At 51.3% G+C, this 27821-nt stretch overlaps 1 protein-coding gene across 29 annotated transcripts in view; it reads right to left on the minus strand.

Annotated features, from left to right (window-relative positions):
- MGLL (monoglyceride lipase) overlaps positions 1-27821 on the minus strand; it is a 211791-nt gene that overhangs the window by 25220 nt on the left and 158750 nt on the right. For 24 of the 29 annotated variants that reach the window (XM_028479696.2, XM_028479684.2, XM_028479688.2 and 21 more), the window contains 2 exons: positions 3102-3238; positions 1776-1886 (listed from right to left, as the gene is read on the minus strand). In XM_028479696.2, coding sequence (XP_028335497.1) covers positions 1776-1886; positions 3102-3238 — 248 coding nt within the window. Of the gene's footprint in view, positions 1-1775; positions 1887-3101; positions 3239-8923; positions 9109-9521; positions 9860-11615; positions 11749-14185; positions 15160-15317; positions 15408-18759; positions 22224-27821 lie in introns of those variants that run through there. The other 5 variants (XM_028479714.2, XM_028479713.2, XM_028479700.2 and 2 more) reach the window with 5 other exon arrangements.

The raw sequence follows: 27821 nt of genomic DNA on the forward strand, positions 1-27821 counted from the left end.
AGCCTGTGCTCCGCAACGGGAGAGGCCACAGCGGTGAGAGGCCCGCGTACCGCAAAAGCAAAAAAAACAAAAAACAAAAAACCCCACCCACAAAACCAAACAGGCCACCAAAAGAACAAAACAGGAAGCACAGAGAGCGTGTTCCCCCGTGTGTGAAACACAGGGTCCCAGCGTGGTGTGCGCACCCGCAGAGATGCACAAACTGCTAACTGGCTGGCCGCCTGCAACCGGGAGGAGACTCCACTCGTGCCCTTTCCCTCTCTCACGTTTTGAGCCACATAGATATATTATTATAAGAACGTGTCAATTAAATTTTAAACAAAGATTCTGTGAGACTCCTTCAGAAGGCTGTCAGGCGGGACGTGGAGGGTAACCCCGTGGTCCGGGGCTGGCAGACGCATCAGAGAATGTCAGTCAGAACCGCCGAAGGCTGGAGCAGCAACAGATTTCACGGCGGGGAGGACGTGTCCTCTGGTCTGGGGGCAACGGGCAATCTCATGTGTCTTGGTTAACGAGAGGAGACTCGCATCCCCCCGGGGGCAGCCGGCTCCCGATTTGACAAGGTGATCTATTAGCGGCAGGCTCGGAAGGTCACGCCGGTGGCCTTGCCCAGCAGTTCCCCCTTTGCCAGTGACTCGGGGGAAAGCCTGTGGGCTCCACTTTGGGGCCCCAGCTGCCCGGCTCCCCTGGTGCACTTCATCCAGAAATCCCCACGGTCCTGGATTCTTCCCAAGGGAAAGCATCCGCTGCAGAAAACATCCACTTTCTTCTCTGGGGAAACACCCTTGATGGGGAGAGGAGAGGACAGCCCCGGGTCCCAGTCCACCACGCTGGGGTGTGACCCGGAGAGTCGCTCGTCCCTTCCAAGCCTCAGCCGGCCCGACCGTGAAACGCAGGCCTCGACCTCCTCCGGGGGTGAGGGTGGGGGCGCTCACCGGGCAGAACACATCACGCATCAAAGCACGTGGCGCGCCATGGAGACCCCCTCTTTTTGCGGTCCTGGTCTTGCTTATTCTACTCGGACCAGGACCCTTGAACGATCCTGAGCCGCCGCCTCCCTCACCCCTCGTGCTCCTCTGAGCGCCCTGAGAACTGGCTCAGGGTCAGCAGTGTGCCCCAGCGTCCAGCAGAGGCTGACCGTTGCTCGGGGAGACTCGGGGCTGGGATCCCCCACCCTCACCGAGTTAGCTGTCTCTGAAACCTCAGGTCCATAACGTGTCAACAACCCAGCAGCGCTGCTGAGGCCACGAGTCCCATCTCCTTCCTCAGGGGGAGGGGGCCCAGCTCAAGGCGGGCACCACCGGCCGTGCAGCCAGAAATACAGAACGGAGGATGCGACAGACCAGAGGTGACAGTGCTCAGGGGTGGAGAGCACGGCAGCCGAGGCGGCCGGCGCCGTCACGTCACCAGCCTGCAGCTCCACCGTCCGCACGCCGCGGCCGATGCTGGCCACCGGTCCCTGGAAATGAGCTCCAGCCCAGCACGTGGCTTGTTAACGGAGGCCCCTTCGCTGGATTCCGAACCCGCGTAACCCTTCCTCCTCCTAACGTTCACCAACGACACATGCACAAGCAGGAAGTCATTTTCCCTTTGTCTTTGGGGAAAAAAGTACCTGACTTGAGAAACCACAGAATTCCAGGGACAACAATGCTTGCTACTTGGCCAAACCTTATCACAATCGTGGGAGAAGCCCTTTCCCCGAGACTCTAGCTGTGAACGGACGCCCTGGGGCCAGGGAAGCTGCCGGAGCCTCATGGAACCGGAAGTCCGTTTACCTTGAACGTCGTGGCAGACTCGGGACTGGCAAGAACGAGCGGGGAGATGAGAACCATGCCGGAGAAGTGGCCGGGCCTCTCCGCGGCCGTGAGGATGGCGACGGCACCTCCCTGCAACGAGAACAGCAGCATGTGGATGTGGGCGTCGCCAGCGTGGGCTCTTAACCGCCCCGTCGCGGGTCTCCTGCTGGGCTGCAGTCCCGGCCCAGAGCCCCAAGGACGGTACCTTGGAATAGACACCCTCAAATGTTGGATAAACTAGACCTGCGATTACTTGCTTTCACATGTTTTTTTTCTCCGGGTTTTCCAACAGCAAACATTTCAGAGAGATCTAAATAAGGTTCCTGCTTGTGGGCTGCAAGTTAAACAATAACATATTTCTATTTCATTTCAAGCCAAAAGCTGGCAGACCCCCAATTCACCCATTCTGTCAGCCTTAATATGAGATCTGAAAAAAATATGATGATAATAAGAGATTGCTACACTTCTTTTGTTTTCCTGGTTCAGTAAAGGTCCCAGAAATTTAGGTTCCAAGAAAAATAGTTAGTGAACGTGGGTGGTGCTGAAGGCATGCGGCCTTGGCTATTTGCTAAAGCTGAAGGTAACCTGAACCAAGGGCTGAAACCACACACCCTTACAAGGGCCAGGCAGGTAACAGCTGCGTAGGACAGAGCCCGACACTGACCGGGATGGAAGGGGTGAAAAGTCACCCAGATCTCAAAACCAAGCAGCTCAAAACGTTCTTTGCCAGCCACTGCGGCAGGGGGTCTAGAGGCAGATTCGGCCTGGATGCTGCCAGTTTGAGAAGCCCTGATTTAAAGATTATAGTTGGCTGATTCTTAGGGGGTTTAAAGTATTTAAAAGGTGAAAGGGATTTGGAATGACCTTTAAGGACTTGTTTCCTCTGGAACCCCATCCTAATTCCCATGTGTACTGTGTGACTCTGAAACGGGCAGGACGCACAGGACCTGTGTTTCTCCACAGGCTGACTGAGGGGCCCTCCTGCCCTGAGACGCGGCCGTGCGGGGAGAAGTGCCCTTGGGGCCCCACCATGAAGTGGTACCTTGCTGGCGCCTTGGGCCCTGGCAGGAAGGAACGGGCGGAGGTGAGCTTCTCGGGGGCTGCCTCCAAGATGCTGGCCCTCGTTTCCTGAGCATAACTTGTCTGGGAACTCCCGGGGGGGCCGTGCTGGCCAGGCAGAGAGCGACGGGGCCAGAGGCAGGGCGGCTCCCTGCACCCCGGGACCCTCACCCTCCACCCACTGCAGGGCTGGGGCTGGGGCTGGGGCCCGGCTTGACTTAGAGGGCTCTCCCGTGCTCTACTCACCATGGAGTGGCCCAGGAGGAAGATGGGGAGCCCCGGGTGGTCCTTCTGCACAACGTCCACGTGCTGCAACACGTCCCTGATGAAAACCTGGAAGTCAGACACCACCATCCTCTCCCCCTCGCTCTGCCCGTGGCCGACTGGAAGAGAACAGGAAACAGAACCAGTGACCAGAGGCTGACTCCTGCCAAGCCCAGGGGTCTCCTCACGGAATTACCAGCCACTCTTTACGGAGGACCCACCAAGCCCTTCCAAGAACTCTTGACCGTGGGAACTCTTCTCCCCGCATTTTACGGACCAGGAAGTGGAAGCACAGAGAGGTCAAGGAACGTGCCGAAGATCACACAGCCAGAAGTCATGAGCCAGGATGTGAACATCACAAAGCCTGTCCACGCAGCCAGGATGCCTTCCTTGTGGCCATATCCCAGGAGAAAAGAAAGGACAGGCACGTGGACTCTCACTTGGCCTCGTTTCTCGCCAAGTGGCCAGAAACAAGACGGATGAGGCTTGGAATTCCCTGTGCCTTCCCAAGTCCTTGACCCTCACAGTTGTGTTTCCCAGCGTTAGCTTTTTCCCAGGTAAAGTGCTGCATGCTGTCACCTCCCTTCACAGCTCTTGGTGAAGACAGCACGACAGACATAAGACAGTCAAGTGCGCCTGCCAGAATCTTCTCAGCGAAGCAGCCGTAAAACTAGGTCATGCTCCCTCCCCCCTGGATTGTACCGCCTGTCCCATATCCGTGCTGTTCCCTTCTCTGCGTTCTGAGGGTCCCTCCACGCTCCCCTCTCGGAGGGATGTCAGTCACCATAGAAACCGCACAACGTGAGGGTTTGAAAATTGCAACCAAGGAGGAGCTCCCAGAGCACAAGGAAGCACAGCAAGAGGACCTGCCCAGAGCTGCAGTGACCATGCCGCCCGCTTCACGGATGGAGAGTGGAGGGGGTGCTCACAGCAGCTGGAACGGCTGGCCGCCCAGACCTCAAACTTGGAAACCCTCTGTGTGGTCAGACCACAGACTCCTGATTCCTACTGTCCGTCCCCCACGAGTGCCCATCGCACACAGCCTGGGGCCCCCTTCTGTCACCCTCTCAGCGGCACTCTCAGTCCCCTTAAACTCATTTTTATTTTTTATTGTGGTAAAACATAGCATCTTCACCATCTTTCAGCGCAAGCTCAGCAGTATCGAGCACATTCACCTTGCTGTACAACCGTCGCCACCATGCACCCCCACAACCTTCCCATCTTCCTCAAACTAAAACCTCATGCTCCTGGCGCAGGCTGAACTGCATCCCCCCTTCCCCACTCGCTTCACGTGCTGAAGTCCTAAACCCCACAGCTCAGAACATGACTGTATTTGGAGACAGGCCTTTAAAGAGGTGATTAAGTTAAAATGAGGTCGCTGGGCTTACCCCTAACCCAATCTGACTGGTGTCCTTAGGACACAGACACACACAGAGGGACGCCTGTCTGCAAGCCCAGGGGAGAGGCCTCAGGAGGAACCAGCCCTGTTGACACCTTCATCTTGGACTTCAGGCCTCCAGAACTTTCAGAAAATAAATTGCTATCGTTTACGTCACTCAGTCTGGGGTACTTTGTTACGGCAGCCCAAGCTGACTGATACACCCACTAAACAATACTCCCCCTACCCCACCTGCCGTCCTTGGAAGATAGTTCAGTAATGATATGGCCAGAGTATTATGTTTAATACTGCCATTTTTAAAAATAAAGGTATTTATTTATTTATTTATTTTATTTTTGGCCGCGTTGGGTCTTCGTTGCTGCGCGTGGGCTTTCTCTAGTTGCGGCAAGCGGGGGTTACTCTTTGCTCTGGTGCACGGGCTTCTCACTGCAGTGGCTTCCCTTGCTGCGGAGCATGGGCTCTAGGCACGTGGGCTTCGGCAGTTGTGGCTCACGGGCTCCAGAGTGCAGGCTCAGGAGTTGTGGCGCACGGGCTTAGCTGCTCCGTGGCATGTGGGATGTTCCTGGACCAGGGCTCAAACCCATGTCCCCTGCACTGGCAGGCAAATTCTTAACCACTGCGCCACCAGGGAAGCCCCAGAGTATTATGTTTAAAGTTCGAATTATTAAAAATACGTGATCATTATTTTCTCTGTGCGCTTATGTTACTAATTTGATATACGATTAGATTCGTTAGTTTCAAAATAAATTTGTTCACAACTATAGATTTTGCTGTTTTACTTTTCAATTTCATTTTCTTTTGTGACTACGTAAACATTTACCTGGTTCGAAAGTTAGAAAAATAAAAAAAGATTCATCCAGTGACATCTTGCTTCTATTCCTGTCTCCTCTACCTCTCCCCTCTTGTTCCCCATGGCTAATCATTTTAACTATTCTGTTTTTTTCTTTCAAAGCAATTGTTTTTGAAAAAATAAGAAAATTATTATTATTATTATTTTTTTTACACAGAAGGTAGCATGCTACAGATCCACCCTATTCTACGCCAGTTTTTTTCACTTTTAACGTATTCTGAAGATTATTTCATTATCACAAACAGGCCAAGAGTTCTTCCTCTGTCTTAGGGCTGTGCAGTGCTCCTCTGCGTGGGTGAAGTACAGCTTATTCTGGCCATCTCTCATCAAAAATCATTTGTGTGACATCCAGTCTCTCGTTTATTAAACATCTGACTGTAAAGAATCACTGGGAAGGTTTTATTCCATCTTTGTGAAGGTGCGCCTTCAGGGTGTATGTCTAGGTGGCAAGGCTGTTTGGTTGAAAGGTGCATGCAGGTGCCATTTCAGAAGAAGTTGCCCACTTCCCGCCCACGTGGGATGTGCTGGGTTGAATCTACCAGCCTCCCAACAGAGCAGGTCGTTCAGCGTTTGTATTCTTGCCCTTAAGACACAGGAGAAAGTATAGGTCGAACATCTCCTTATATTTCAAGATTCACTTGTATTTCTTTTCTGGTAAACTGAGAATTTCTGTCTTTGCTTGCAGGATTTTGCACTTCTTGATATTTAAGAGCTCTTTGTATATGAGTTGGCCATTTGTCCTTTGACTTGATGTTGTGTTTAAGCTACAGAAGATTTTTACTTGAAAAACTAATCAATCTTGGGACTTCCCTTGTGGTGCATTGGTTAAGAATCCACCTGCCAATGCAGGGGACACGGGTTTGATCCCTGGTCTGGGAGGATCCCACATGCAGTGGAACAACTAAGCCCGTGCATCACAACTACCGAGCCTCTGCTCTAGAGCCCGTGAGCCACAACTACTGAAGCCTGCGCGCCTAGGGCCCATGCTCTACAGCAAGAGAACACGCCGCAATGAGAAGCCCGCACACCACAACGAAGAGTAGCCCCCACTCGCCGCAACTAGAGAAAGCCCGCGTGCAGCAACGAAGACCCAACGCAGCCAAAAGTAAATAAATAAAAAATAAATTCATTAAAAAAAAAAAAAACAGCTTAAGCACTAGTTGCTTTAAAGAAAAAACAAACCCTTAAAAAATTATCAATCTTTTCTTTTTATGGCTTCTGAGTCTTGATTCTTAGTTATAAAAGCTTTCTCTACTCCAGGGGTATAAAGAAACTCAGCATTTTTTCTATGAGTTCCTTTATGGTTTCATTTCTTGTGGGGGTGTGGATAACATATACATAACATAAAACTTACATTAACCTTTTTTTTTTTTGGCCATGCCGCACGGCATGTGGGACCTCAGTTCCCTGACCAGGGATCGAACCCGTGACCCCTGCAGTGGAAGGGCTGAGTCTTAACCACTGGACCGCCAGGAAGCCCTACATTAACCGTTCTTAGGTACACAGCTCGGTGGCATTAAGTACATTCACACTTTTGTGCAACCATCGCCACCACCATCTCCAGATTTGCTTTCGTTTTCTACATGTTACATCTTTGATCCACCTGCAGCTTATCGTGGTACCTGGTGTGAGACAGGATCTCTTTCCCGATGGTTCTTTTCTTCTTAAAATTGAGGTGAAGTTCACATAACATAACGTTAACCATTGTCAAGTGTACCAATTTGGTGGCATTTTGTACATTCACAATGTTGTTCAACCACCTCTATCAAGTTCCTAAATGGTTCTTAATTGTTCTAGCAGAGTTTATGAAGAAGTCCTTCATCACCTCACTGAACTGTGGCGTCCCCCCGATCCCATGTGAAGGTTCCCCTTTGACTTGAGTCTGGCCTGTTTCTGGACGGCTGTTCGGTTCTGCTGGTCTGCCTGCTCACAAGTCAGCCCCCGTGACGAGGGCGCTGCAGTGCGACCCGCCCCGGCCGCCCCGCAGGCCCTCCCCTTGCCCCTCTCCGCTGTCCCGTGGTCGCCTCTCCCCACGATGCACGCTCTGCACCCCTCTGGAAGCTGCCTGACCTTGCAGGGATCAGTGTCCACCGTTCCAGAGCTCGGTCCCCGTGTGCCAGCCCAGTGTTCGGGGCCCCTGGTCCCGCTCCCTCACTAGAAAGCACAATCGGAGCCACACTCACCCCTCCCCGCCCACTGTCCCTCAAAGCACACCCACGCTTTTCTGCTGCGCCTCTCATACAGCAGCCCCCTGCTGCGGGGCCCTCAGCCCAGCACCGGGCCAGGAGCAAATCCTGTAAGGCCCATCGCCACTCCTAACCCTTCCACGGAGCCAATTCCCTCCACACAGGTGCAAGTTTCCCCTCCCCACCCCCCCAACCAGGCCTTGTCTCTATCACAGGTGAGCTGACTGGAGCTCCCCCGCTCCTTCTCTCCTCCAGCACCCCTCCTCCCCCAGGGACCGAGGGTCCCTAGAGACCGGCTGACAAGCAGCTCTGATGGGTGGCTGGTGGCCCCCACGGCACTGTGCTGTGGGCGACTGGTGACGTCTGCCACGGAGTCGGGGAGGAGGCTGGGCCCACACGGGCCCCACACCTGCCAGGGCTGACCTCGGGATCAAGGATACCATTCTGTTCTTCTGCATATTCCTCAGGGCTCCTCGCAGTGGCCTGGCAGGGGGTAGGTGCCTGCTATACAGCTGCTGAAATGAACTGTAGCCAGTATTTCCATAATGGCCACTCACCAGAGATTCATCTCCATTATCCTGGCCACACTGACTGATACATTTCCTTTCCCGCCACGTATACTGAGCAACAGTTCTGCATTTGCAATGAAGATTCTTTTCCTCGTATTTTTTAAAAGAAAGAACCCTGCACCACAGTCCTTAATCCAGCATATATTTTGTTTTGTTTGCCCTGATTCTGCTATGTACTGTGTTTTTTACTTTCTATATTTTGACGCTTTACCATCTGGTTAAAGCTGACCCTGGAGGGACTGCTGCTCCCAGGGTTAGCGAATTTCTAGAGACAGGAAAGAACTGGCCTGTGAGCTGGCCTTTCGCATGCAAACCAACCCACCCAGAGCCCACCTTCCCACCTCTCACTTTCCGGGCTACTCTGCTGCTGTCCTTGTCACCCAGCGCCAGGTGCCGGACAACCAGGGCAGCCCCTAAGCCCGCGAGCCCGCTGAAACCATTCAAACCAGCCAATCCTCAGCCCGCTCAGCCCGCCTCGCCATTCCTTCTCACAGAAAATGCAGCGAAGGCCCCCTCTACACTCCCCCCACTCCCTATGCCTCCTGACCAGCCCCGTGCTTCCCTGAGTGGCCCTGTGTGGGGTGCCCTGCCCGCTTCCTAGGGAACTGTGAATATAATAAATTCTCCCTCATGACAGCCATTTCCGTGTCTCTGTGTCTCACCACATCTGATTAAAACCAATCCCAAGGACCCTTAAAACACTCTAGAGTCGTATTCCGTGCACACTTAAGTAGTTAATAATACTTTGTTGAATGATGAAATACTCCCTTGTCTCTTTGTCTCATACAAAATATTTCTACCTGAAAATAACTTTCCATGGCACCACCGTGTGCTGAAAAGAGATCACGAGGCAAGTATCCAGAAAGCTGATGATCCTGTTAAAGCTGGAATAGGAAGAAATGAGCATCTGACTTCCCTTTTCTTAGGGAACCAGTTCCACTTAGTACTCATCTTCTTAGAGAAGAAAAATCTGGTGAAATGTAACCTTGAGTAAGGAAAGAGAGACAAAGCAATAAAAAACCAGTAATGACAACACCCGATATTTACACAGCAGGTTGTAATTTGCACAGCCCTTTTCCCAGGGTTATTTCACTTGATCCTCACAAACCCATGAGTTAGAGATTCTTTCCCCCATTTTCTAGCAGAGAAAACTGACCCTCGGACGGACTGGATGGAGCTCAGCCTCCCGGTGAGTTACAGGCCGGGCAAGGGCTCAAGCACTGATTTCAGACCCCAAATCTGGCGCTTTTCCTGCCACTTCCCTTGCCAACAAGGAGACCAGGGCCTCGCGGCGCGGCTGGATCTGACCCAGCAAAGTCTGATTCCAGAGCCCACCCCCTACCCGGTGGTGACCCAACACGCCACCTCTGTGCTCTTCTAGCCTACCCCTAAATCTACCTCAAACGTTCTTCCTGTTTTAATCAGAAGAGATGGGCGTGTGTGATTAAAAACACAAGCAGGCGTTCACACCAGGCCCGCAAGTCTCAACGATGAGATGGTTTCCTCCAGGCGCTGGGGTACCAGGCTCCCAATTTTGCCATTTTCACAGCAAAAGCATCGCCACGCCCTGTCTGGTGAGGGGTCCACAGCAGGGCCCTAACTGCGGACCACACACTCCCCACTGGGGGGTCTGCACAAGCAGAGATTTCTTATTTCTCGCCTCTGCTCCTTTGGAGGCTCCAAGCAGACAGCATTTCCCTGACCCAGGCTCTAGGGACATGGCTTTGTCTCCCTGGGAAAATCTGACCAGTAAGAGGACGGACTTCCTTCCATCCCGCGGGGGCTGGCCCTGCATTCCTGGCCGGCGCACAGGCCAGCACGAAGCAGGAGGGGGACTCCTGCAGGACGTGCGGTTCAGGCCAGCGAGACAGACGGTCACTGTGGCGCCTCTGGCCTCAAGAACCACAGGACTGGACGGGCAGGAGCCACGTGTGGGAGTCATGGCCACACAGACCCAGAGGGAGAATAAAGCCACTTGGAAGAGCTCCAGTGTAACAGAGCACTGTGAGGGGCCTGAGGAGACCTGATTGAGCTCCCGTGTCCAAACTTAAAGGGAGTCACTAGCCCGTATATGTTACACAGAGAGAAACCAGTACAACCACTTTGGAAGCCTATCTGGCATCTCGCAAGGTTGGAATTCCATACTTTACAACCCAGCCCTTCCACCCCCAGGCATTCATACACCCAAGAGAAATTCCTGTGCAGGCACCGTAGGAGACGGGGTAACATCGTTCGCTACAGCCTGTTGTCACAGCTGGAGAATGGACACATTGTAGCTAAAGGGATTATTCTACAGTAGTGAAAAAAGGAATAAACGAAAGCTACATGTAGGAACCTTAGAAACAAAATACAAAGTGAAAAAAAGAAAGTAAGGTATTCAAGTTTAGCCACTTTATAGAAAGCTAAAAAAAACAAAAAAGAAAATGAAAAAACAAGCAAAAGCAAACTATATATTTTTTAGAGAGCCAAACCTATGTGATAAAAGCATAGAATAAAAAAGCAAGGGAATGAAACACCAATTTTAAGATAGTAGTTACCACTAGTCACTTGCCTGTCTGTAAAACTAGGAGACATCTCCTCACCTCATCATAAAGCTGTTGGAATAAATGAAGCAGAACAGCACACCCGGCAGGCAGTGGGTCTTCACCAAACACTCACTTCCATCCCCATACAGCCTCAGAGGAGAAAACCCATAAACTGTCGTGGTGTTTAGTGCTGGCTCTTCCCCATCAGAGATTCTTCTGCATGTCTAACCTGTATTTCTCCTCTGCATAATCATGGCTTGCTTTCGCCTCGGTTTCCTTCTAACTAAAAATAAATTTAACACCTAACAGAACTTTCCTCCTCAAAACCTTAAGGTAGGTCTGTTCAGTCCCCACCAGATGACAGAAGCTCCCATGTGGTGCCTGACAGTTGTCTGGAGCTTCTGTAACCCACAGAAAAACATGAAAACTGGGCAACCCAAGTTTAACCTCTGTTGAAACTGTAACAAATGCTACTTTTAAAAAGCAAAGGAGATCACCCATGGTGAAGTGAACTGCTTTAGAAAGAAGCACAGATCCCTTTCTCCAGGACGGGAGATGTTGTAGTGTTAATATTTAGGAAGCAGAACTTTCTGAAAGCCTTGGAGATGTCAGCAACTAAAACCAGCTAAAGTCAGGACCCCAGAGCTTTCAGAAAAGACAGAAGGTGGTCAGCGTTTCTCAACCACAGAGAGTCAATGGAAGTGACCACAGAGCGGGCGGGCAGGAGAAACGGCCCCTTCTGCCCTCGACAAAGGGCCAGCTCTGCACACTGAGGCCCAGGCAGGGCCCGGCAGGGGGCACGCCCTTACACATCCGGGTACTGCACCAACAGTACGGCAAGTTCAAATTCAGCTAAGATATTACAAAGGCGAAAAGAGGAGCACTTATTAGCCCCTGGCCCTGTGCCAGCCCCTGGACCCGTGGCTCCTCCTGTTTGATGACAGGGGGCAAATTTAAATTCACTCACGTGCAAACCATCAAAACGCAGGTCCTCAGCCTCACCAGCCCCACCGTGGAACGGTTCCCTTCGGCAGCGCTGAAAACGATTTCTACTGCGGAGGTGCCATGTGGAATGAGGAAAAACACCTGGATCCGTCGGCCTGCGTTTAAAATATTACCTAAATAATAAAACCCTGCACCCCTCCTCTGATTACAGAAGTAACACACGTTCGAGGCCGATTTCTGGGGAAAGCCAGGAAAGCGTCGGGCAGCCTGAGTATGGGTCACGGGACGGCTCTGGGATCAGACGTCCTTGGACCTAACCCGGCCCCCGCAGGGTGCAGCCTCCTGCAGGGTTTCAGCTCCTCTGGGCCCCTGTCTCCTCACCCCCGCTCCTCGGACTGTGGGCGACATGAACTGAGAGACCGCCTGTGTGAAGTGCACAGGTCAGGGCTGGGCACAAAGTGGACGGCAAATATCAGTTGTGGAAATGAAAAATTAACCAAAAAAAAGCAACAGGGACTTCCCTGGCAGTCCAGTGGCTAAGACTCTGTGCTCCCAACGCAGGGGGTCCGGGTTGGATCCCTGGTCAGGGAACTAGAGCCCACATGCCTGCCACAACTGAGAGCCCGCATGCAGCAACTGAAGATCCCGCACGCCACGGATAAGACCCAGCGCAGCCAAACAAACAAATAAATAAATATATATATATATTTTAAAGCAACAAACCAGGCCTGCCCTCGCCAAGCAGAAATAAACACAACGAAAGTCTGGTCTCATTTCTGTGGCGGCCAAAGTGAACTGTACCAACTGACCTGGGACACCCTCCAGCACACATCACTGGGAGAAAATAAACTCAAATTGTGAGGGACGCCTCCACTGTCCCCACTTATGTTTTTAAGAACCCACAAAACCATACTGTCTATTCCCTGTCCTGCCTGTGGCTCTGGGTGCTACCTCGGCAGGGTCAGGGCCGGCTGGCATGGCCTCCTGGCTCTTTCCAGCCAGCCTGAGTTCTCCCAGACAAGACAAAGCCACCATGTCCTCTGCCGGGCAAGGGGCTCACGCTGGGGCACCCATGGGCCCCACAGTGGGGCAGAGGGTCCTGGTGGAGGTGGCCAGGAGTGCTTTCCAGCCAGAGCAACCGGGAGTACAACTGGACTCCTCGTTCAGTCAACACCCTCATCTCCCATCCAGGGGGTACATGTCAGGATGGGGTTGGGGAGGTCAGTCCCGCAGTTGACAAGGGTCCTCTGTAGGGGCTGCTGCAGGAAGAAGGTAAAAGCCGACCACTTCAACTGGAACACACGCTTCCCAACTACCTGTTGGGTGCCCGGTCTTGGCTAGGCTCTGGGGCAGGGGGTTGATTTTCAACTTAACACATAAGACTGTAATATTTCCCCCACTTTGACACAAAATTTACACTTGTGATTTATACTGACTGCATGATGTCCCATCAGGGGGATAAAAATCAAAACTCACTTTACTTTCAATGGTGGAGCCCTGAGGTTGCCAGCAATGTTTGCTATTCTAAATAACACTGAGATGAACATCTTTTCACAGGTATTGACAGAACTGTCAGGATAAACTTGCCAAGATGGGATTTCTAGATCAAAAGATATGAATATTTTGGGGAGTCCTCATTTACAGAACCAAAAATGCATTCCAACTTGAGAATTTCCGTTGTCCCCAGCCAAGCACAGAAATGTGAATTTCCTCACATCCTTGTCCACACCGGGAGTTACAGCTCTTTGTTTATTAGAGGAGGTAGCAAACCCACTTTCTTCCCATTACGGTACTTTGCTTCCAGGTAAAAACCCTATGGAAAGCTACTGTTTGGGTCTGAAGAACTTGTAATCAAATATTTTTCTCTCCCTTTTTAAAGGCAGTTCATTTCCCTACCTGTGGTAGGGAGAGAGCCACAGAACACGTATGTGACCCAGACAATGGTCCGTAAGATAACCAGGGCTCTGGGCTGGCCCAGCTGAAAGTCCCGACCACCAGGAGCAGCTGTGTGGCTGCTGGGGCCACACCAGGGGCCCCCAGAAGAGAAGTGACAGAAAGCGCACACACTCCAGGCCGAGCAGGTTTCGCTGAGACTGTCCTGTATTTCCTGCTTCCACTGAGTTCCCCTCAATGCTCTTCTGGAACGAGGATGCCAGAAGCCCCACAGATCCTCCCTACCTTAGGCTGCAACGTGATCATGCTACTTCAAATTTAGCCATCACAGGGTTTCAAAGCCCGTTTCTAACGAAGGTCCGGCTTGTTTTCTGCGCTCCCGTGACAGCCCCCAGTCATGGGATTTCACGCTGCAGAAGTCCCATGAGCAACAGCATTGTATACTGAAGTGTAAGGACACGAGACCAAAGACAAGTTAAAAGTAGAGGAGCTGCATCCTTCAGCTAAAAGGTCACCAAAAATCATGTTCCGTCATCAGCCGACACAGTCCGCCAGTGCTAAAAACGCCCTTGTGAGGCTCCAAGAGCAGAGAGTGTGGGACAAAAGGACACTCGGAGGGCGAAGGGGTCACAGGCGATTTGGGGCAGGCTGGACAGGACCTTCGTGCTGCCTCTTGGGGAACCGTGTGACCCGGGAGGTTCTGCTTCTCTCTCTCTCTCCTCTCTCTCTCTCTCTCAAAAAACGTGCATGTGGCAGAAAGTCAAAGATCACAGCTTGCTGGCCTGGAAAACAGTTTGCTTCCCTCAACAAAAGCCATTTCCTCCTTTTCTGTTAGTTGATGGTCCAGGCTTCCATCATGGACACCTGGACCAACACGCTTTCATCTCCTGAACTCCTGCTGCACGAGCTCCCCTCGACGGGAGGAGAAAGGGGAGTTCTCTGCGGCATCCATGCACAGGCTCGACTGTACGAAGGACACAAACACAGAAATTAATTTCTCTACTAATTGACAACAGCTTGAAAAAGGTATAAAGATGCCAGAATTCAGCATATGGGCTATGGAAACACATTTCGGCTCAGATATATTATTTTTTTGAGCTGTTACAACATGCTTTATAATATAACCAGCTAAAAGGCTGTTAACGGTGCAGCGTTTCAGAAATAACGCATTCTCAGGATTTCATATTTAGAGGGTTTATTTGAAAACATCCTACTCTCCACTGCATAAATAAGAGGAAACAGCATGACAAAAAGTGCCGTAACTATGGTTCGTGGTGTCTAGCGAGATGCTCTTCCTTTTGTATCAAGCTGAAGGATGACTGGGCGAGGCCGGTTCCCCCGTGGGATCAGCCAGCCCTTCCCACACATCACGTTCCTTTGCCGTCTCTTGAGCAGGCGGGGCTCTGGGCGACTCTGGATGAGCCAGAATCACCCAGAACTGCCAGACCTTTCACCCAGATCTCTCTCGCTGGAAGCTGAATACATACAGAAAGTGCCCGTGGCTTATAAACAGGCAACAGCTGTGGGGCAGGGCGAGGCATTCACAACAGAAACTCCAGGATGCGATGAGATCAAGGAATAAAGGTCTGTGACAAAACAACAGGATGCTCGGCAAATTCCAAATAACGCTGGAGGCAAAGGACAGAACTCCACGAGATCAGCAATCCCAAGAGCTTGAAAGTTCAGAAAAAGGTTTAACGTTAAAAAAAAATTTCATATAATGTCAAAAGGGATGGGCAACACTATGGCCGATCAGGCAAATGCCCGACCTGACCTGGCTTTTTACAGATACTTCCTTTTTAAACTACTCTGTCCGTGTCCTTAAGATCACCTTTATTTTTGTTAGAAGACAGAGTAAACAGACCACGTTCTGATTCGCATGTTTTCCTCGACCCCGTAAACCCCTCGACTGGCAGAGTTTCTGGAAGAAGAAAGAACACAGCTTCGGCACCAGGTGTGGGTTCAAATCCTGCTGCGTTTTGGCTGTGAGCTTGGGCAACCGCTTCCCTGTTGTGGTCCTGTTTCTCCCATCAGTTAAAAGTGCCTTGATTCTAGCCGGCAGGGGCTGGAGGATTAAATGAGAACACAGGTGAAAGCAGCACATGTCAACCAGCAAACGTTGCTCCTCTTCTTCCGTGCTTTGCGTTTCGTCCTTGCGGTGGCAACTCCAGGAACAGGAAAGCCTGTCCAGGGATGCCTGAGTCCCAGCACGGGGTCTGCCCCCCTCTACGACGTGGCCCCCACTCAGGCCGAGGAGGCCTGAGCCTCACCCAGAGCAGCCCCCTTGGCGCCCGTCGTGGGGACCGGCTGTGGAGCACGGAAGGAGTGGCTGCACGGGGCACCACCTCCTACGAGACTGGCTGTGAAATCTCCTGCTTTCACCCACCCTGCTAACAAAGTGGCTTTGACTTTTCTGCAGCAAGCGCAGAGAAGACAGTTCAAACAGAACAGGAGGGCTTCCCTGGTGGCGCAGTGGTTAAGAATCCGCCTGCCAATGCAGGGGACACGGGTTCGAGCCCTGGACCGGGAAGATCCCACATGCCGCGGAGCAACTGAGCCCGTGCGCCACAACTACTGAGCCCCCGTGCCTTGACTACTGAAGCCCGCGTGCCTAGAGCCCGTGCTCCACAACAGGAGAAGCCACCGCAAGGAGAAGCCCGCGCACCGCAACGAAGACCCAGTGCAGGCAAAAATAATAAATAAGTAAAATACATTTATTAAAAAAAAAACGGAACAGGACACCCAGTGGCCAGGAGCCTGGGGCAGAGGTGGCCCAGACGGGCACAAATCCAGGGGAATGGGAGAGGGAGAGCGGTGGAGCCAGGGGTCGGGGAGGCAGCCAGGGGCTTGGGGCGTGGCCAACACGGAGCAGAGTCCAGCTCCAACACGGGCCAGTCGTCTTCACTCTCCCTCAGGGAAAAACCACAACTAAATACCCACGGCCACTTCCTCCAAGCATCTGATGTTCCTATGTGCCCCGAGGCTCTCCAAGCTGCTCACCCCCTGTGCGGACGGCGGCCACCCGCTCCCCTCCCTGGTCCAGCCCGGGCAATTTCCCGTCTCACTGGGCTCCCAGGTCCCACTGCCATGTTTCCCCCCAGCTGCCCTCCAGCCCAGGCCTCTCGTGCTGCGTCCCTCACCTGCGCTGCTGGTAGAACCACAGGGTCCTTCCCCGCCTGCCCCCCGCCCCTCGCTCACCCTCCCGGGGAGCCTGCCCGCCGACTCACCGGTCCACACTCTCCCCGACCCCCGTGCTCTGCAGCGCCCGGCCGCCCCGGCCCAGCACTGTCCACAAAACCCTCCCGGTCTTCGGGCGCAGCAGGGACACGCTCCCGCCCCGCCCTCCTCCCTCGTCCCTCCTCATTTTCCCAGGAAGGGGGTCTGCTAATCTGATGGGCCCTGTTCTAGACCCTAACAGGGACGCCCCTGCGAGCGAGTGGACCACGGGGTGCGCGAAGGTCCTGCCCCTCCTACTCAGCAGAAACGGGGAGCTCCCTGGGCACCTCTCCAGCTCCTGCCCTTCGATGGCCTGGGGCTCAGAGGAAAGGTCAGTACCGAGGTCGCGTCCCAGGCCTCTGCCCTCTGTCCTCCCCAGGTACCATGCACGTCCAGCCTTGCACATGCTCCGGGTCTCCTCCTGGAACACTCCCCTCCCCCCGCCGTGGAGCTAAGCTCTCCTGTCTCATCCTGTCTCCCCCAGGAGACCCCCTGATTTCTCACTGTCCTCTGGGGTCCCCGGCTCCAGTGTCAGCACACAATGGGGTGACCAACGCTCTACCAGGAGAACCACACCCCAGAGACAGTGCTCCTGGGGCAAGGACACCTCATCTCATCCCTGCATCTCCAGGCTCACAGCAGACTCTCAAGGATGCAAGGAGCAACAAGAGCCAGAGGCTGTGGGTCACAAACGAGAGGGACTCCCCAGGTCAACCGACAGGCCCGTGGGAACGGACCGCCGGGTCTTCAAGTCCAGCCCAGCCCAAGCGAGTGGGACCGTCAGAGCTTCCTGGTGAAACTCAGGCCCCTTCTTTCTTTGAGGTTTGCTGTAGATGAAGCCTCCGAGGGACAAGGAGGCCATGCATGTGATCCGGGACCCTAGGCCAGGAATCGAGTCACCATCCTGTCCCCAGCCTGCTGGGTGGCCTCGAGCAAGATACTTGCCCTCTCTGGGCCTTGCCTCTCCATCTGGGCAGTTAAGGACACGGCCTCCATACCTGCTACCATCGAGCTTCAAGATGCTGTGCTCCCACTTTCCCATTTCAGAAAAAGCAGAGGGAAGTCCAAAAATGAAGGAGACAGAGAATGCCCCAGACAGCAGGAGGAGGCCAGCCCAGTGACCTGTAAGGAGACATCTGTCCACTCTGGTCTCATTTACACACACACACACACACACACACGCACGCAAGCATGCACGCACACAGCCGAAAGAATATACCACAAAATGGGGTACTGTCTCTGGGTAATCACATTAAGGTTAGGTTTTTTGTCTTTTTTTTTTTCTACAATGAACAGGTATTTTGCCATCAGGGGGAAAAATTAAGGCTTTTTAACCATTCTTTTAAAAATCACACTCGTACATAAGCACAGAAACATAACGCCCGAAAATAAAATCAGCCAGCTCTGCAACCAGCCTACAATCCTATCTGCTCTCGAGAAGTGATTGTACTTGGAGTTAGTGCATTCAGGTGTGAAAGTGACAGGCCGGGACTCCGCTAGGTGTCGCGGGCTTGGAGCCTAGGGAGCTGGGTGGGGGGCTGAGGAGGTAACGACAATCAGTCTGAAGGGCCCTTTAATGAGCGACGCTGCGGCTGCTGGCCTGGATCGGCGCCATCAACGCAATTCCCTAACCGCCACCGAGACGGAAAAAAGCAACTATCAAAAATAGCTCCGGGCCTTCCCTGGTGGCACAGCGGTTGAGAATCCGCCTGCTAATGCAGGGGACACGGGTTCGAGCCCTGGTCTAGGAGGATCCCACATGCCACGGAGCAACTAGGCCCGTGAGCCACAACTGCTGAGCCTGCGCGTCTGGAGCCTGTGCTCCGCAACGGGAGAGGCCGCGAGAGTGAGAGGCCCGCGCGCCGCGATGAAGAGCGGCCCCCGCTCGCCGCAACTAGAGAAAGCCCTCGCACAGCAACGAAGACCCAACACAACAAAAATAAATAAATTAATTAATAAACTCCTACCCCCGACATCTTAAAAAAAAAAAAAAAAAAAAAAGCTCCAAGAAACACTTTTCATTACGTTCTGCCACCTCTGCCTTCTCGGAAACACACCTGTGGGCTCACCGTGGACCCCTGCTGGGCTGGCGGGAACACAGCTGCACCTCCCCCCGCAGTGCCCTCTGCAGTGGGCCCGCAGCTCCTCCCCGCCGGGCCCGACCCCGGCTTGGACTTGCTTTAACTGCATGCAGCGCCGGCGACGTCGGCCAGATCTGGGCCCAGGCTCCAGAGGTCTCGCAGCTTCCAGAAGCCCTGCTAAGCAGCCCGGCACCTCTACAGCCCAGGCCACCGCACGGACTCAAAGGAGCACAAGCTAGACACACGGCAGGTGGCTTTGCACAACAACGGTCACACTGTCCCGGGTGACAAGACCTTGGCACCGTCCGAAGCTGCCCTCAGAGAATGCTGTGCTACATGCTGAGGCTCGTTCTCCTGCGATGGGCATCTGGGTCTCCCAGCCCCTGGGGCCTGGCCAGGCCAAGCACTGTGGCAGGTGAAGGGCCATAAGTAATACCTCAGTCAACAGGCTTTGCATCTGTTGATTTTTAAGCTGTTATTTACTTTAAATGACAAAGCACATGAACACAGCCTCCCACCTGCTAACCCTGTCACTTGGGTGTGCGTTTGCTAGACCTTTTTCTACAGTCACACTCACGTCTGTGCCTCCGGATGATTTTGTTATGCTCTTCTTTTCCTTTCCATAAATGGCACTCTATTTTTCTCCTTAACAATATGTCTTCGAGGCCTTTCCATAGACAAAATTATACCTCTCTCCCCTTCCTTTCAGCAGGCGGGGTCTGAGTGTGCCCTGGTCTGGACTAGCCACCCCTCTGGGTGGGCACGAGGGCTGTTCCCGACCTTTCAACTAGAGCAGGTTTGGGCATACACGCTGGGACCCTCTGGGTGGAAAGAGAAATGTGGACTCACTGGTCAGGCAAACATTTTAAAGAGAAGCAAGCAGTGGGTGGAGATGCCACAAGCCACAGACCACCGAACTGACGATTCCTGAAAAGCCAGCGGAGATTCCCTGGCCCCGTGCTTCCGGTTTCTGTCGCTCCCATCTCTCTCAGGCTCCCTCCCTCCCTTTCCTCCCGTCCTGCAGTCTCAAGCCCACATAGCACAGGACTGTCAAATAGAGTTTAAGCTTTCCTGCCTTAATCTAAAATAGCATGTCCGCTGAAGTTACTATATTTATCCAAGAGAGGAAAAAACTGCCCTCCATTTACTTGCTCTTGTACCTTTGATTGATTTTTCTGAGTCAACAGCCTTGCATTTAAAAAAATTTTTTTTAAAAAGACTTTCTACTTTTGCATTGTAAAATAAACATCAGATTCTTATGGGAGAAAGACTAGGAAAGGAATCAGTACAAAAATGGGAGACACCATTCACAGAAGTGCAAAAGGAACCCAGAAAGATTAAAAAAAGAAAAAAGACAAAAGGAAGAGAAGCAGCAGAACAAAGAGTGGAGCAGCACAGAGCCCCCGCGTGATGGGGGGCCATCTGGCCCAGCGAAGGCAGATTTGCTTCCGCACCCTCTCCCTGGTGGTGAAGGCCCCGGGAACGCCCTCAGGGGTCAGGCGTGAGCCCACGCACAACGGCCCTGGACCCAGGGTTTTCCCCAGCTGGCACGGATCTCTGCTCCATGGATTCTCCGGGCGTGTATGGGTCGGCTGCTGAGCTGGGGGTCTGCAGCTTCACCGAATCAGCATCAGACACTCTTGGGCCTGAGTTCTGGCTCTGCCACTCGGGAGCCCTGCGCAAACACTGTCACCTCTCTCCTCGCTGGAAGTGGTGACAGTAACAAGGACAGCATGTGGTCCACGGGGAGGAAAGTTCCTTCTGCAAAAAAAAAAAGGAAGCTCGGAAGCCACTGATGACACAGGGCCACATGCTACAGGATGACGAGGACCCTGGTCCTCAGGACATGCAGGTCTCGCCACCCCCAGCAGGCACCCGGTCCTCGCAGATAGGTCTCCACTTCCACCCCTGCCTCTGGCGTGGTGTGCAGGGTGGGCCAGCCTGGACCAGTCTGAACCAGCTGGTATGGGCCAAGCCCCGTCTTTCCTTGGGTGGCACTCCCGTCACAGCCATGTCACAGCCTCCGGGGCTCTGCCCCGCCGTGCACTTCTCAGCTGGCTTCCCGGTTCTGCAAGCCCTGCCTCCCACACGCCAGTGTTCTGTTTCGGTCACTTCTGGTTGGTGGCCATTTCAGCAGTTGGGGTGGGGGGGCCGCACTTACAACCCTCCCCCGTTTCTCTGAGCTTCCTTCTCCTGCTGGTGCTTCCCTCTGCAAACTCAGCACCAGCCTGAGAGAGCCCCCGTGGCAACCTCCGACCCTGTGACCGCCAGGCTCACCATCCACAGTCCCACCCAGTTCACACTGAGCTCCTGGGATCCCCTTGAAAGGAGGAGGCACCCAGACTAAGTGAGAAAATTTCTCCATTTTAGGGAATCAGTCCTGCTGTCACCCTCACGACCATAAAAGGCAAAATAAAGAAGAAACAAAAAATATATATAAAAAGCTCCATACCAAAATGTTCCAAGATGGCAAGAAATATTTCACTTCTGCTCCAGTTTCCTCAACCATAAGATGAGAATTCTTAAGCCTCTTGCTGAGGGAGGGAAGGCCACTGGGAACCCTAGAAACACTGCACACCCACCCAGGGCCTCCACGCCTACCACCTGGACCACCTGTCAAAGCAGCCCTGCTAGGCAGGTGCCGCTGATCCCCCACCTCACCCAGGAGGAAGAGACCCGCAGCGCCCGCGTCCACAGCTGGCCAGCTTCGCTCTGGCCACCTTCGTCTGTTAGTCCCAGTAGGTTCACTCTACAGGCTAGGAGGCAGGGTCCTGAGCGGTGCCTGGGAGAGGGAGGCGTGCCTGAATTCCCCAAGGGCTTGTCCCGGGAGGGAGGCGGGAGGCTCGTGCCTGCACCCAGCCTCTCCCTGCAGGGCGCCCAGCTGGGCTCCCCATACCCTCTCCCACTCAGCAGCTGAGGAAACGAACCACAACCACGGCGAGGGAGAGGGGAAAGTTGAAAAGAAAGGGGTTTTCTGGGCGGGCATCTTCTGAGATGTATTTTCAAATGTGTGCACTCACGTTCACATATCCTGCACCCTTTAGACAGGAACGTCCCCTGATGCTGCTTTCTGTTTCAAAATTCGCCCTGAGCCCAAGGGAGGGGACTGTGTAGGAGGGACGCAACCTCTAACAAGGCGTCGTCGGGTGTTTTGTTTTTACGCGTGCCTCCCGGCACCCTTAGCCTTTGGGAGGGGCTGGCTAAAGGAGGGCCATCAGACCCCGGCCACTCTCCCAGCTGACACAGCCCCATCTGCACGGGGCTGCCCCAACATTGCTCAGCCTCAGAAAGAAAAGCAGAAGATAAAGCCTTAATTCAATTTCACTTCTCATGAGCCACCATGACCCGGGAACAGGGGAAAAACCAAAGTTAAAACTGGGCTCACATGAGCTGTGCTCTGGTCTCTGTGACAGGTTTAAATATCTACCCGCAGCTCCACAAAGTACACGATGCTGCCCTGCCCCGCCCGCCCTCCCATGTCTCAGCCCCCTCCCCACACACGGCAGTGACACGGAATGTCAGGCATATATCAAAGGACATTTTAACGACAGCTGCAAGAGAAGGCTGCTTCTGAGCGCACGTGGGTGGGAGCATGCAGACGTGGCGCATGGTCAGGAGGGCGGCCACCAGCCGGCGGTGACTCGGCACAACTGGACGCTGGCAGATTTGTGGGACATGTGTCACTGTTGCTCCAAACCCAGAACGAGGGGCACCCACTGCAGGCCCCGGCAAATGCACCAAGCCTTCTGTGGCCCCAAACCTCTTCCACAGGAGGCAGTCACCCAGCGTCCATCACCAGTACCACCTTCACAATTGTGTACTGGTCACGCACCAAATGTGTTAACATTTACCCAGTATATTTCTTTACACGGGGACTCATATCTTATACCAACACGCTTATCAGACACTTTCTAACACTACTGTTAATGGAGAACCAGAGTCGCTTCCCATGAACAGAGAGTAACTAGCACAGACTGCTATCTGTCTACCTGATATCCGTTCTCTCCCTTCTTCTTAGTAACCTAACCCTGATTTTATTCAGACTGGCAATAAACCGAGCTAGAGCACTCTATCTTCCAGCCTCCCTAGTAATCAGGTGTGGCCACATGACTAAGTTCTAGTCGTTAAGATATATGAGGGGGCTTCCCTGGTGGCGCAGTGGTTGAGAGTCCGCCTGCCGATGCAGGGGACGCGGGTTCGTGCCCCGGTCCGGGAGGATCCCGCATGCCGCGGAGCGGCTGGGCCCGTGAGCCGTGGCCGCTGAGCCTGCGCGTCCGGAGCCTGCGCTCCGCAACGGGAGAGGTCACAACAGTGAGAGGCCCGCGTACCGGGGGAAAAAAAAAAAAAAAAGATATATGAGGAAACTGATGGATGAAACTATCTAGACGGAAGGTAGGCAGCATTTCTAATGTCTGAAATATAAATGTGATGTGATGGGTGGAACTCTGGCTGCCCTTTTGGACCAAGAGGGACACTTGAGGCTGGATACTCTTCTAACTGGCAGAACAGATAGAAGCAAGCTGGTTTCTTGACAACACAAGAGAGCTGTCATCCCAGGGTGTATTAAACGTGTCTTTCGTTATACTATTTTGACATCTGGGGCCTTACGGACCCTGGGGAAACCAGGGGGAGGCCCTCCTAGGGCTATCCAATTCCCACAGAACATCAACCTGCCTTCCAGGGTACCTTTCATATGCAAACTAACCGATCCGGAGCCCACTCACCCCAGCCCCTTCTCCTCTATCGGCTCTCACACTCAGGCCAATACCCTCCGGCCCTAATCACCCCAGGGCCTGTACCAGACAACCAGAGACGGGCACCCACTCCCCAGCAGAGCCCACTGAAGTTATTCAAACCAGCCAGTCCTCAGGCTGCTCACCCCGCCTCACCGCTCTCCAGGGGAACCACAAAAAAGCGTCCTGTCCCCAGGTCCCTGCTGCCTCTGCCCCGCCCTGGACCTTCCCCACGTGGCCCTGCATGGGGGGGCATCCCCCGCTTCTGGAACTGTTAACAATTATCCTTTTTTTTTTCTTACAACTATCTTTTCAATGGCAGTTGTCTCTTGTCCCTGATCTGTTGATCTCACCATACCTGAGTAATAATAAAACCTACATCTTAAAACACAGGCCTAGAATATCTCCAGACATCTTTCCAGTTAGAGAGAAATTAACTTTTTCTTGTTTAACCCACTGTTATGATCCATCTTTACTCCAGCAACCAAACTTAATTCCTAACTCATAGATATTTATTTTATGATATCTTTTCCTTTTAATATACAGCAGGTCCTTATTAGTTATCCATTTTATACATATTAGTGTGTACATGTCAATCCCACTCTCTCTGACTTACTTCCCTCTGTCTCTATGACAGTCTCTAGATCCATCCACGTCTCTACAAATGACCCAGTTTCGTTCCTTTTTATGGCTGGGTAATACTCCATTGTATATAATAGCACATCTTTATCCGTTCATCTGTCAGTGGGCATTTAGGTTGCTTCCGTGACCTGGCTAGTGTAAATAGTGCTGCAATGAACATTAAGGTGCATGTGTCTTTTTTTTTTTTTTTTTTTTTTTTGAGGTACGCGGGCCTCTCGCTTTTGTGGCCTCTCCCATCGTGGAGCACAGGCTCCGGACGCACAGGCCCAGCGGACATGGCTCACGGGCCCAGCCGCTCCATGGCATGTGGGATCTTCCCAGACCGGGGCACGAACCCGTGTCCCCTGCATCGGCAGGTGGACTCTCAACCACTGCACCACCAAGGAATCCTGCATGTGTCTTTTTGAATTATGGTTTTCTCTGGGTATATGCCCAGTAGTGGGATTGCTGGGTCATATGGTAATTCTATTTTCAGTTTTTTAAGGAACCTCCATACTATTCTCCATAGCGGCTGTATCAATTTACATTCCCACCAACAGGGCAAGAGGGTTCCCTTTTCTCCGCATCCTCTCCAGCATTTGTTGTTTGTAGATTTTCTGATGATGCCCATTCTAACTGGTGTGAGGTGATACCTCATTGTAGTTTTGATTTGCATTTCTCTAATAATTAGGGATGTTAAGCAGCTTTTCATGTGCTTCCTGGCCATCTGTATGTCCTTCTTTGGAGAAATGTCTATTTAGGTCTTCTGCCTGTTTTAGGATTGGGTTGTCTTTTTAATATTGAGCTGCATGAGCTGTTTATATATTTTGGAGATTAATCCTTTGTCCGTTGATTTGTTTGCAAATATTTTCTCCCATTCTGAGGGCTGTTTTTCGTCTTGTTTGTAGTTTCCTTTGCTGTGCAAAAGCTTTTAAGTTTCATTAGGTCCCACTTAATTTTGTTTTTGTTTCCATTACTCTAGGAGGTGGATCAAAAAAGATCTTGCTGTGGTTTATGTCAAAGAGCGTTCTTCCTATGTTTTCCTCTAAGAGTTTTATAGTGTCCACTCTTACCTTTAGGTCTCTAATCCATTTTGAGTTTGTTTTTCTGTACGGTGTTAGGGAGTGTTCTAATTTCATTCTTTTACATGTAGCTGTCCAGTTCTCCCAGCACCACTTATTGAAGAGACGGTCTTTTCTCCGTGTATCCTTGCCTCCTCTGTCATAGATTAGTTGACCACAGGTGCGTGGGTTTATCTCCGGGCTTTCTATCCTGTTCCATTGATCTATATTTCTGTTTTTGTGCCAGTACCATCTTGTCTTGATTACTGTCGCTTTGTAGTACAGTCTGAACTCAGGAAGTCTGATTCCTCCAGCTCTGTTTTTTTCCCTCAAGACCGCTTTGGCTACTCAGGGTCTTTTGTGTCTCCACACAGATTTTAAGATTTTTTTGTTCTAGTTCTGTAAAAAATGCCATTGGTAATGTGATAGGGACTGCACCGAATCTGTAGATTGCTTTGGGTAGTAGAGTCATTTTCACAATGTTGATTCTTCCAATCCAAGAACATGGTATATCTCTCCATCTGTTGGTATCATCTTTAATTTCTTTCAGCAGTGTCTTATAGTTATTCCTCTTATTTCTTTTTCTGCTCTGATTGCCGTGGCTTGGACTTCCAAAACTATGTTGAATAATAGTGGTGAGAGTGGAAAATCCTCGTCTTCTTCCTGATCTTAGAGGAAACGCTTTCAGTTTTTCACCACTGAGATTGATGTTTGCTGTGGGTTTGTCGTACATGGCCTTTATTATGGTGAGGTAGGTTCCCTCTATGCCCACTTTCTGGGGAGTTTTTATCATAAATGGGTGTTGAATTTCAAAAGCTTTTTCCGCATCCATTGAGATGATCATGTGGTTTTTCTTCTTCAATTTGTTTATTCAGTCTTGGAGGGTTATACCTTTCTAAGAATTTGTCCATTTCTCCCAGGTTGCCCATTTTATTGGCATAGAATTGCTTGTAGTAGTCTCTTAGGATGCTTTGTATTTCTGCGGTGTCTGTTGTAACTCCTTTTTCATTTCTAATTTTATTGGTTTGAGTCCTCTCCCTCCTTTTCTTGATGAGTCTGGCTAATGGTTTATCAATTTTATCTTCTCAAAGAACCAGCTTTTAGTTTTATTGATCTTTGCTATTGTTTTCCCTGTTTCTATTTCATTTATTTCTGCTCTGATCTTTAGGATTTCTTTCCTTCTACTAACTTTGGGTTTTGTTTGCTCTTCTTCCTCTAGTTCCTTTAGGTGTAAGGTTAGATTGTTTATTTGAAATGTTTGCTGTTTCTTGAGGTAGGATTCTAGTGCTATAAACTTCCCTCTTAGAACTGCTTTTGCTTCATCCCATAGGCTTTGGATCATTGTGTTTTTGTTGTCATTTGTCTCTAGGTATTTTCATTTCCTCTTTGATTTCTTCAGTGGTCTCTTGGTTATTTCGTAACATATTGTTTAGCCTCCATGTGTTTGTGTTTATGCTTTTTTTCCCCTGTAATTGGTTTCTAATCTCATAGCATTGTGGTGAGAAAAGATGCCTGATATGATTTCAATTTTCTAAAATTTACTGAGGCTTGATTTGTGAGCCAAGATGTGATCTATCCTGGAGAATGTTCCGTGTGCACTTGAGAAGAAAGTGTAATCTGCTGTTTTTGGATGGAATGTCCTATAAATATAAATTAAATCTGTCTGGTCTCTTGTGTCATTTAAAGCTTGTGTTTCCTTATTAATTCTCTGTTTGGATGATCTGTCCATTAGTGTGAGGTGTTCAAGTGCCCCACTATTACTGTGTTACTGTCGATTTCCTCTTTTATAGCTGTTAGCAGTTGCCCAAGGTATTGAGGTGCTCCTATGTTGAGTGCATATATATTTGTAATTGTTACATCTTCTTCTTGGATTGATCCCTTGATCATCATGTAGGGTCCTTCCTTGTCTCCTGTAACAGTCTTTATTTGAATTTCTATTTTATCTGATATGAGTATTGCTACTCCAGCTTTCTTCTGATTTCCATTTGCATGGAATATCTTTTTACATCCCCTCACTTTCAGTCTGTATGTGTCCCTAGGTCTGAAGTGAGTCCCTTGTAGACAGCATATATATGGGTCTCGTTTTTGTATCCACTTAGTGATCCTGTGTCTTTTGGGTGGGGCACTTAATCCATTCACGTTTAAGGTAATTATCGATATGTATGTTCCTATTACCATTTTTTAAATTGTTTTGGGTTTGTTTTTGTAGGTCCTTTTCTTCTCTTGTGTTTCCCTCTTGGAGAAGTTCCTTTAGCATTTGTTGGAAGCTGGTTTGGTGGTGCTGAATTCTCTTAGCTTTTGCTTGTCTATAAAGCTTTTGATTTTTCCGTCGAATCTGAATGAGATCCTTGCTGGGTAGAGTAATCTTGGTTGTAGGTTCTTCCCTTTCATCACTTTAAATATGTCATGCCACTCCCTTCTGGCTTGTAGAGTTTCTGCTGACAAATCAGCTGTTAACCTTATGGGAGTTGCCTTGTATCTTATTTGTTGTTTTTCCCTTGCTGCTTTCAATAATTTTTCTTTGTCTTTAATTTTTGTCAATTTGAATATTATGTGTCTCAGTGTGTTTCTCCTTGGGTTTATCCTGCCTGGGACTCTCTGTGCTTCCTGGACTTGGGTGGCT

The sequence above is a fragment of the Physeter macrocephalus genome, chromosome 18, assembly GCF_002837175.3.
Source record: "Physeter macrocephalus isolate SW-GA chromosome 18, ASM283717v5, whole genome shotgun sequence".
Classification (NCBI taxonomy): domain Eukaryota; kingdom Metazoa; phylum Chordata; class Mammalia; order Artiodactyla; family Physeteridae; genus Physeter; species Physeter macrocephalus.